Here is a 10,937-nt window from a genome sequence, read left to right on the forward strand (position 1 = left end):
TCTATCCAGACCGCTCAACTAGCATTCCTCATTCCAAGCTATCTCTCTGGGAAATCCTCCCATGCATACTGTTCTAGCCCTCTAGGGGTTCCGAACTCCATCTCCATCACACATAATCGATCCCGGCCTGATCCCAGGCCCTCCATAATCAAATGCCCTAGGTCTGTATCCCGCCCCGCATGCCCGACACCTACTCCTACCAGCCTATACTCTGGGCTGGCAGAACACTGCTGAATCCCAAACAGCTAAGCAACCTCACATGCTCATCGATCTTCCGGAGAATTTTCCAATTCTCCCCCACTTATAGCACTGACTATCAATCACCGGTCGCTATTACCGACCTCCCAAAACAACCCTGCACAAAACCAACACTTACACGCGGGCTGATTCTCACTAGCTCTAACAACCTTCATAAAAATCACATTTCCACACTGATCATCCCACTCGAAAGAAACTCAGTCTACAGCTAACCATTCTTTAGAAAGCAGATGCTACCCGACATTCAGACCAAAAGCCAATTCCCACTAATCATCCTCATGAATGATAACCAACGAAATTCCCATTACTAAACCCATAGCCACACCATGACCCTCAAAGAACAACGGATACCACACAATGAGACTAGCAGATAAACAATACTCCACAATAACCACGAGAAAATCAAGACATCAAGAAAGAAACATACCCGCGACTGCATCCGACACTGCTCTGACCTCCTCTGTTGTGAGCTGAAAAGCACGACCCTGAGCCCTTGGGGGCTCCGCTCCACCCTGACCTCCACCCGTGATCCTCAAAGTGGCCGGTTCTGGAGCCTACACCGGTCCTGCAGCAATCTATGGACAGTTGACCCTCAAGTGCCCTACCTGATGACAATGATAACAAATCCTCAAATCCCGAACCGGCGTTGACTGCCGACAATCCCTCACATAGTGCCCCTCCTTTCCGCACTTGCGACATGCACCACCGGACCTGCAAAATCCGGTGTGACTCCTCCCACACTTCCCACAAGTGGGGATACTCAGATCTCACATACTAGAATCAACGGTCTTGGACCGTTTCGGCGCCGGCTGCGATTGCACCGGAGCCTGCCTCAGCTCACGCAACTGCAACTCAATCTCTAACTCGCGCCTCCTGGCGGCCTCCTGCAACTCAAACAAAGTCTCGCACCTCTGTGTAGACACAAACTGTCTGATATCCCTCTTGAGCATGGTCAGATATCGAGACATCTGATCCTGCTCTGAAGCGAACTCAGGGCAGAACATTGCCCTCTCAGTGAACATCCTGGTGATCTCCGTCACCGACTCCGAACCCTGCTTCAGCTCCAGGAACTCTTGAGCCAATCTCTCACTCTCAACCCGCGGAACATAACGAGTGCTGAACATCTCTCTGAACTGATCCCATGAAACCGCAGCCCTCTGCGCATCCGAATATGACCCCGTGGTCAATCTCCACCAATCCTTCGCCCCGAGCCTTAACAGGTTCAGAGCACACCTCACCCTCTGATCAGCCGGGCATGAACACGTGAAGAAACACCCCTCCACATCCGATAACCATCTCATAGCAACAATCGGGTCCTGAACTCCATCAAAGGTAGAAGGCTTCATATTATCGAAGCCCTGATACTGAAAACCCCGACCAGCTCCTCCCCCTGCCGCTGTAGCCGCCACGGCAGCCGTCTCTGTGAGAGATGCATAGCGCTCATCAAAATACTCAACCATGGTGGTCTTGATCGACCCAAACAGCTCCGGTAACTCGGCCCGGAACAACGCAGCAACCTCATCATGCAGGATCTCACGAATCCTCGCATCCAACTCACACGTGCTCATCTGACCAATAACCTCGGGCGGTACTGACCCGCCCGAAACTCCCTCTCCTGCTCCCGATCCTGATCCGGATCCACTCCAAGCATGTCTCAGAATCTCCATACTGAAATAACACCACAAAATCTCAGACACTTCCCATTAACCCGAGAACCAACTCTCAACCCCACCCTAGAGGTCATGGTTTCCCTGATACGCGTATGGGTCCTGTGCTTTCAGTAGTACGGGCCCATACTACCTTCCACACCTACCCATATTTGTATGAAGTATTACCACAACGCCCTAGAGAAACATACAAACAAGCGCTCAACCCTCACCACTAGAGGAACACTGGAAATCTCCCACAAGGAAACCCTAGGCTACAGGCATCACAAATCAGGCAGCATTATCATGAAATCCTGAAGATCCCTAGCCTAGCACTAGAATGTTGTTCTATCAAAGCTCAAAAACAAATATCATGTATGGTATTTTGGGGTTACTTACTGGCTCCGGCTGATCGTACCTCCGCGTCCTCCTTTACTCATTTTGAAAACCATTTTAAATTCTCTTTTGAAAACTCTCCTCGATTTGAGACTGGAGTCACACGAGTGTTCCTCCAATTCACTCAAACCAAGGCTCTGATACAACCTTGTAACACTCTAAAAATTCCAACCAATTTAAACTTTTCAAAAACAACCCGATTTCATTAAATTATTACAAAAAGGTTTTCAATACAATTTATTTAGAGTATTCCCAGAATCACTTCACAACATAAACATGAGGAGCGGTACGATCACGCCTTCGCCTTGCCACGGTCTCCTGAAGAACCTGAAAAACATTAAACCACAACTGTAAGCCCAAAAGCTTAGTGAGATATCCCCAAAATGATGCATCTATATGAATAATAGCCCAAGAACGAGATAATACCTCAAAAAGAAGCCCCAACAGCAATGAAACCCGAATCTAAGCAAAGCCCCTTGTTCCAAGCCTCCTAACGTTCAAAATTTCCTCAACAATCACTTCTTCAAGCCTCCAAATGCACTTTGATCCTCTCACACATGACAACTAGGGTTTCTAGACTTAAGAGAGAGTAGAGAGGCTGGGGGAAAGGATGTTATGTTCTTTATATAGGGCTCATCCTCCGGATTTAGGGTTTTCTCCACTCAGCGCCTACTCACCGAGTCCATCCGCTGACTCGCCGAGTCAGCCACTTAACACGCGAACAAAGTCGCGACCCTACTCGCCGAGTCCACCCATGGACTCGCCGAGTTCCCCTTCCCAATTTACTCTTTTAACCCTTCAACTTTACTCTGGATATTCCGGGATGTTACACCGGTTTTGCCGAAAAACTTCGACGGGTCATAACTTCTTCATTATAGTTTGGATTTCGGCGTTCTTTATATGTACAGAAACCTTGTGACATATACTAAAACTTGGTTCAAATTATTTATTTGAAATAATCTTTTGCCGAAAAGTCGTTTTCGACACTTATTGCATCTAAATTGACTAGCCCGGATCTACGGGTTACAAAAATCCTTAGCAAGACCGGCATTTGGAAAGAAATACCAAGACGGGCGACCTAGTCATTATCATGCATGGTTATAACGGCTCGTATAGGGATTCAATACCAAAAGTTTAACCTTTTAAAGATAAACTCTTTAATTGTGTCAATGCAAAATGACTTATTTAACGATACAAGAATCTAGACGTTGTTATAAAACATAAAATATCGGATTTTCTAGGGAAATTATTCATATACACTTATCATTTATTCAAAATACAATCAATCTAAACTCCACTCATATAAGTTATAACTAAGAAATTCATACATGCATTTATACTTGATTTTCACATCATTTTCAGACACTTTACAGAAAATATCAGATTTTCTGGGTTTTTTTGAAAGATACAAAGACTTTACTCAAACATACTTATGAACTCACCAATATTATATATGTTGACCGTTTTCAAAATAACTTGTGTTCTTAGGTAATCTTTAAGCTAGAAGATTTGAAAGTGTGTATGGTTTCGTTTTATGTAACTGCACTTATCGTACTTTTAACAATATGAACTTATGTGTTTTAACAATGTACTTGATGTGAAAAATGTTAGTTGTATTATGTAATGTTGGTGATGATCGTGTTATGATTCATGTATATTCATTGTGATGATTATTCAATTGTTAGTCACACGAGCCTCCAGACGTTTTCGTCATCTGGTTCGGGGGGTGTGACAGAGATGTAAATCATTAGTGTAAAATAATGTAAGTTTTGTTTATGCTTATGTGTCTGTATTGACCAGGACATCCCAAATGTTTTAAAATGAATAAATTGCATTTATTCGGAAATGCTTTGATAAAGAATTTATCATGTTTTCTGGGAACAAATTCCGCAACACTTTTAATCAAAGGATTACTTTGATTTTATAAAACTAAGCATAAACAAATCGGTCTTTTCTGGCTGTGAATTTAAGGATGTCACAAATTGTCCCAGAATACCCATGAGTTCATTGTATTGTTCCATGACTGACCTTGAATCCACCACTTTGTAATTGTTAAAATTACTCACAAGGAAGTTCTTACTAGAAGCATCCTCATCCATGTATTTGGATTCAAGTGTATCCTATAGATCCTTTGAAGATTTATGATTTTGATAGAGATAAAAGAGAGAGTCAGACACACCATTTAGAATGTACCCACGACAGATGTAGTTATTATTTTCTCATTTGCATTTTCCTCGAGTATGTTTAAGAGTTTCATCCACCATTGGTTCTGGTGCAGGAGTGCATAAATGTAGACAACTTTCAGAGTGGTGAGAAGGAAATACATCTTCTTTTTCCAGCGACGAAAATCATTTCCCTCAAACTTATCAAGTTTCCCGAACTTAGAACTTAAGTCCCTCACAAATTCTGCCATTGTTATTCCTTTACAAAATTACATATTTCCAATGTTAGAAAGTAGGGAATCAGAATAACAATATATATTACTTGGATAGATTCAAGGATCGTGTTATGAACACTTTCCAAATCTGTAATTCGTCCCTATTTCCTGGGGTACAAGAATTCACAAATGGGTTAATCCAAGAGTAAAACCAATCCGAATTACAGACCTAATTAGAATTGTAAAGCACATAATACCTTTTCTTGATGTGTTCTTGAGAGTAGATAAAATCTTATGAAAATAGATTTCAAGTATATAACAGTTCAACCCTTTTTCCTGGAACATTCATATCTTATTTATACATGAAGGAAAAATGGTTAAAATTGGTTAATCCAAAATTGGAGCCAAAATATGGTAGTTATTGGAAATAACCGACACTTACATCATCATGATGTCATTAATGGGTTTGGCGGGAAAATACATGCCTGGAGCTCTACCCAATTTAGAAATCAGTTTAGGTTTTTGGGTGTTGCCAGGGACTTGGTCCCTTGTACCCTGCTAAGGGCTCTACCCCTTGGAACCCCATACCTACAAGTGCTACCACCGGTCCCCCAATCCGAAGCTCATATTATCACTCCGAGTATGCACCCCACACATCCAACCTCGATGAGTGAAATAGAACTCAACCTATCTCAATATTAATAACAACTACACTAAAACATGTTGATAACACGAAAAATCACCAATACTAGAGGTACATTAGGTTTTACTGCATTATAGACATGTACGACCACACTTCATCAACTTGCATATGGTACATTACTCGATGCAATAGATGATAGTCTTAGGATGTCTGGACATACTACATGACAAAAGCCTTCACAAATTTTATAAGTATGTATAAGACTATATGGTCCACGGTATTTGCATAAACATACTTGTACTGACATCTAACAATTATGTGCTTATTATCCAAATGTGCATGGCTTTCGTGGGATGTTAGGAAGCCTAGATTGTCTCCACTGGGAATGAGGCAATTTCTCGAATACATATCAAGGATAATACACCCAAGGTGATCATGGTTATCCAACTATCATACTTGAAGTGGTGGCCTTACAAGATTTGTGGATATGACATACATTTTTTGGTTCTGTTGGTTCCCTAAATAACATAGATGTTCTTAGCATGTCTCCTTTATTCGACGACATGTATAACAGGACTACGCCAGATTCTTTGTTTGATGTGCATGGAACGTCATATAGGTATGTGTATTATCTTGTGGACGTGATATATCATGAACATTCTTGTTTTGTAAAGTCAATGTCTGGTCCTAATGATCGGAAATTGTTGAAGTTTAAGAAAGCTCAAGAAAAAGTGAGAAAAGATGTTGAACGAGCATTTGACGCTCTTAAAAAAGTTATCATATACTTAAATACCCTTTAGTTTTTGTTGAAGATAAGAAAATGAGTGAGGTGGTGTATACTTCCATCATATTGCATAATATGATTCTCGAAGATGAAGAAAATGAAATGTGTGAGTATAATGAAACTGAGATCGTTCCACCGACACAAACATTTGAGGTTGAAAGCGATGAATACTTGGCAAGAAGATGAATAATTCATGATGTTGAGATCCATCCATGATTTTCGTAGAGACTTGACAGAACATATTTAAACCGTTGATCACATCGTTCTCAACGCGGAACCGGTCGATGATTTAGAAGGCTAATTTTCCGATAAAAATGTCTTTTAGGTCTATCTATATTCCGTATTTTAATTTCTATGTTTCGTAATTTTAATTTCTATGATTTGTATTTTTAATTTCTATGTTGTATTTTTTTTAGGTTTGTTGTAATTTCCTTTCAGATTTAATGAAATTTTAGTCTTTATAAAAATAATTTGTTTAAATTCATTATTTTTATATAAATTAATTTTAGAAAAAAAAAAAAAAAAAGCAGGATAACAAAAGTGGCAACCCCACCATCTAAATGACAAATTTTTAATACAGCGGGGTAAATTATACGTGATGCCTCCGTGCCTGCACTGCTAACGTGACAAATATGATATCATTTCTTCATTTCCTCATGCTTAAAAAAATTAGAAAAAAGAACAAAGGATGATATAGTTTTTTCTACTATTATATGAAAAACATAGCAAACCATAGAAACAAGGCAATAATAATTATTTTATTATTATTTTTATTTTGAAGTACACACTTTTCTAAATTGGTTGAACTCCGTCGATAGGACCACATTTAGTCGTGAAATATAGTATAAAATCGACTCTAACACAAGATGTATCGGTGACCCACCCTCATCCACCGTGATATGACGAATAACAAATTTTACAGTTGTGTCGTCCAGATTTCTTAATTCTTAACTATATAGACTTTCAATTTTGTTTTATTGTTGACATGTTATAAAATCTGTTGTTTACTGGTTTTATTATTATGGAATATTCTATTTTCCAATTTCCATTAACATGGATCCATATAAAATTTTGTTGTTTACTGGTTTTATTATTATGGAATCTTCTATTTTCCATTAACATGGATCCATTTGTTGTGGATGTAGACATATGACATGTCATAATCATTAAAACAATTTTATCAAATTTCATTTGTATTCTAATATTACAAGAAGTTTAAAGGATTAAAGAAAAGAAGGTAAACTAATAACAAATTTGTAATTTTCTGTTATAAGGGAATTTCTTTCCTATTAAAGAAAGACCAACGTCCTTTCATAAAATGTACCTTCCTTTTCATAGAAAATGAAAGATTCTTTCAACCACCAATGTGAACCATCCCATCACCAAAAATATGATTTTCTGTTACATTCCAACAAATAATAACATGACAATTAATTAGAACTTATTTATCCTTGATCAAAAAAACATAGTTCAACTCATTATTAGTTGACTTATGTTCTAATCCTTTCGAGACTCTCGGACACCGTCTTCATTCGGGGTCGAATATCAGGGTCTCGTTCAGTACACGCAAGGGCTAAGTGAAACACTGTTAGCACTTCTTTTTTTGCATGTACTTCTTGAAGTAACATCGGATCAACCATATCAGATAGTGGAGTTTCCTCTTCAAAACCCTTCCTTACCCACTTTACTAAATCTGGGAGTTCAGTTGAAGTTGAGGTTGTAGGAGACGAAAGATCAGGCGACTTTCCAGTTAGCAGTTCAAGCACAACTACACCGAAAGAATAAACATCCCATTTTTGTGTAGGTCGGTTGACTGACACTCGCGCTTCAGGTGCTCGGTAGTTGTTGACTTTTTCCGTTTGAGTTGACTTTAAGTATGGAAGGGCCCCACCCATGAAGCCGCCTGAGGATGACGGGTTGTTACCGGTGATGCTAATAAGGTTGTTCAAACCGAAATCAGATATATACGGTTGGTGCTCATTGTCGAGAAGAATATTCGAGGGCTTGATGTCTCCATGAACAAATTTTCGAGGACTACATTCATGGAGATACGCTAAGCCTCTGGCAGCTCCTTTCGTGATCCTCAACCTTGTTGACCACGTTAGGACCGTTGATGTTTGACCTATTCATTTTTATTATTTAAAGAATCCATATTATTAATATGACATATACAAAATGTAAATAAAAATCAATCTTGTTATATCAATCAAAAGCTCGAGTCGTAAATGTTTTCAAATCCCTACAAAAATTCTAGATCTAAACATGAATATTTTGATTTTACCAAAAATTAGTTCAATATGCGATATATTCTACTACTAATGAGCCAAATGTGTATATTTTACAAACTAAAACGTTGAACATGCTAAAAGTAACTCAAATATGAATTAAAAGGTTCACATGTTATTAACTATTAACCATTAAGTCGATTAATTAAAAAGAGTTTATTATTGTACTAAATTTGTCATCTTTAAATTTTTAATGATATTAACTACTCCTATTTATTATTGATAAAAAAAACAAAAGATAAAAAAGTGTTGACTAATGATTCCATTGCAAATTAAAAAAGTCACGAGAAAAGAAGAAATACCACGTAATGCGGAAGCCAAATTGCCGTTAGAAATGAAATCACTGATCAGCAGCTTTTCATCGGGAGCCCAATAATAAGCTCTTAATTTCACCACATTTGGATGTTTCACCCTCCCAATTGCCTGAACCTCCGCCACAAACTCCTTATACCGCTGTTCACCGCCCTCACCCAGCCGCCTCACGGCTACCGGAATCCCATTTCCTAGAACCACTTTATACACAATCCCCAGACCACTCTTCCCCAACACATAAGCAGAAGCTCTCAACAATTCATCTAACTCAAAACTAAACCCTTTATCAATCGCTACAAGCTCTCCTCCTTCTCCACCACCACCACCGCCACCGCCGCCACCACTAACACTAACGCCGCTACCCTTTTCCGACTCAATTTCTGAATCTGTGTTGGGAAATCCACCTACACATGGAAATGAACAGAATTTGGATTTCTGATTTCCGCCAAATCTACGTTTACCTGTACAACTGCAACCATTTGAATCTTTCTTCCTCCAATACAAATAAACAATAATTAATCCAATTAACGCAACACCAAATGCATCGGCCACTGAAATCAGAATAATTAAACCTGGTTTCAACCCCTTTTTGGAATCATTATCGTCGATGGTGGGCGTAACACTCTGGGTTCCTGGGGGAGTTGCCGAATTACTATCCCGGCAGGTTTTCTGCAACGGAAATCCGCAAAGTGATGGATTGTTTAAGAACGCCGTCGGGCCTTGGTTCGAGAAAGAACCTGTTTGTGGTATCTCTCCGGTGAAATTATTGTCTCGGAGATCAAAACTTACGGTCAACGGCAAATCACCTAAAGATTCTGGTAGCTTTCCGGTGAATCGGTTGAAAGAAAGATTTAGGGTTCCCGACAACGATTTCAATTGGCCGATATCGTAAGGTACCGATCCGTTGAGAGAATTTGAAGAGATATCAAGCTGAACCAAATTCGCTAACTCCGGGAAGATTCCTGACGGGATTTCGCCGGATAATTTGTTGCCGGCGAGAACTAGCCGCTGCAACTGCCGGCAATTACCTAAAAACTTCTGTATGGTTCCAGAGAGTAAATTATGAGATAAATCGACGTTTTGGAGACGAGGTGGATTGCAAATCGACGACGGTAGACGACCGGTGAGGTTGTTATCGTAAAGGAATATACTGTGAAGGGACGTTGCATTGAAGATTGGGTCTGGAATTGAACCGTAGAAGTTGTTCCCATGTAAATTGAGTCGCCGGAGATACACCAAATTCCCGAGTTCTGACGGAATGTAACCCCGGAGATTTTTCCCGGCAAGTGAAAGACCAACAACACGTGGTCCGGAAACCCCCGAAATGTTGGCGCACGTGACGCCGGTCCACTGACACGGGGTACTGTCGTCTTCGTTCCAGTTGGGAAAGGCCGTGTCGCCGCCATCAATTGCGGATTTTAGAGAGAGCAGCGAGAGGCCATCGGAGGTGAGAGAGGAAGCATAATTAAGACATAACAAAAACCAGAAGACGCCATTAAGGAAAAGCTTCAACATGGTCAGACTTTCTTAAAGAAGAGTAGAAGCCTTTTCAGAAATCAAGATTTGTTTAACTGACACATTGGTATTTGATGAAATCGGGCGAGGAGAAAGAGGAGGTGTGTACCGGTGGTGGTGGAGGAGGAAGGTGGTGGTGGGTGGTCGTATTTATGAGAAATAGACAATGAGAAGGATGGGTAAGGACCCCACCCATATTGGTTCCTAGAAGTAGAAGGAAAGCAATGTGAGCTTTTAATGTGTTTTCATTCTACAAAATCTAATTATTGAAAATATAATTAATGTTATGACGTTAGTAAATTATATTATAATGACAAAACTATAAAACTGATAATTGGGGTATGTATTTTTTCTTAGTTTTATTTTAAATCTTGATTTATTATTATTATTATTATTATTATTATTATTATTATTATTATTTCGTATTCTTTTTGAATTAGTTTCGTTGGATATTTGGTTTCTCAGTAAATTAAAATGACTGTAATATCATTAGAGTATTTATTTATTATTTAAAAAATCTAATAGTTATTTATTTATTTTAATAATTAAAAAAGGAGGGGTCCATCTCTCTCTCTCTCTCTCTCTCTCATAAAGTTAAACCCCCTATCCTCATCTTCTTCTTCCCTAACCTAGTTCCCCATCCTCTTCTTCCCCACTTTGTCTTCTTCCCCACATAGTCTTCTTCACCATTTCTAGACCAAAAAAGATGCAACAAAGATAC

At 39.3% G+C, this 10,937-nt stretch overlaps 1 protein-coding gene across 1 annotated transcript; it reads right to left on the reverse strand.

The window, feature by feature from the left end:
* Positions 1 to 7,413: 7,413 nt before the first annotated feature.
* LOC145066272 (Leucine-rich repeat protein kinase family protein) lies at positions 7,414 to 10,356 on the reverse strand. The gene is made up of 2 exons (XM_079013480.1): positions 8,692 to 10,356; positions 7,414 to 8,226 (listed from the first exon to the last, which is right to left on the reverse strand). The coding sequence occupies exons 1-2, from the start codon at positions 10,214 to 10,216 to the stop codon at positions 7,595 to 7,597; spliced, it is 2,157 nt and encodes a 718-aa protein (XP_078869606.1). The 5' UTR covers positions 10,217 to 10,356; the 3' UTR covers positions 7,414 to 7,594.
* Between the last annotated feature and the right edge of the window lie 581 nt (positions 10,357 to 10,937).

Source organism: Lactuca serriola, chromosome 8 (assembly GCF_051521515.1).
Source record: "Lactuca serriola cultivar US96UC23 chromosome 8, Lser_US96UC23_V15, whole genome shotgun sequence".
Classification (NCBI taxonomy): Eukaryota; Viridiplantae; Streptophyta; class Magnoliopsida; order Asterales; family Asteraceae; genus Lactuca; species Lactuca serriola.

Coding starts and splice junctions, on each gene's coding strand:
- LOC145066272 (XM_079013480.1), bottom strand. CDS start 10,216: ATGTTGAAGCTTTTCCTTAATGGCGTCTTCTGGTTTTTGTTATGTCTT. Junction 8,227..8,691: donor TTTGGCTTCCGCATTACGTG/GTATTTCTTCTT, acceptor AAAAATGAATAG/GTCAAACATCAACGGTCCTA.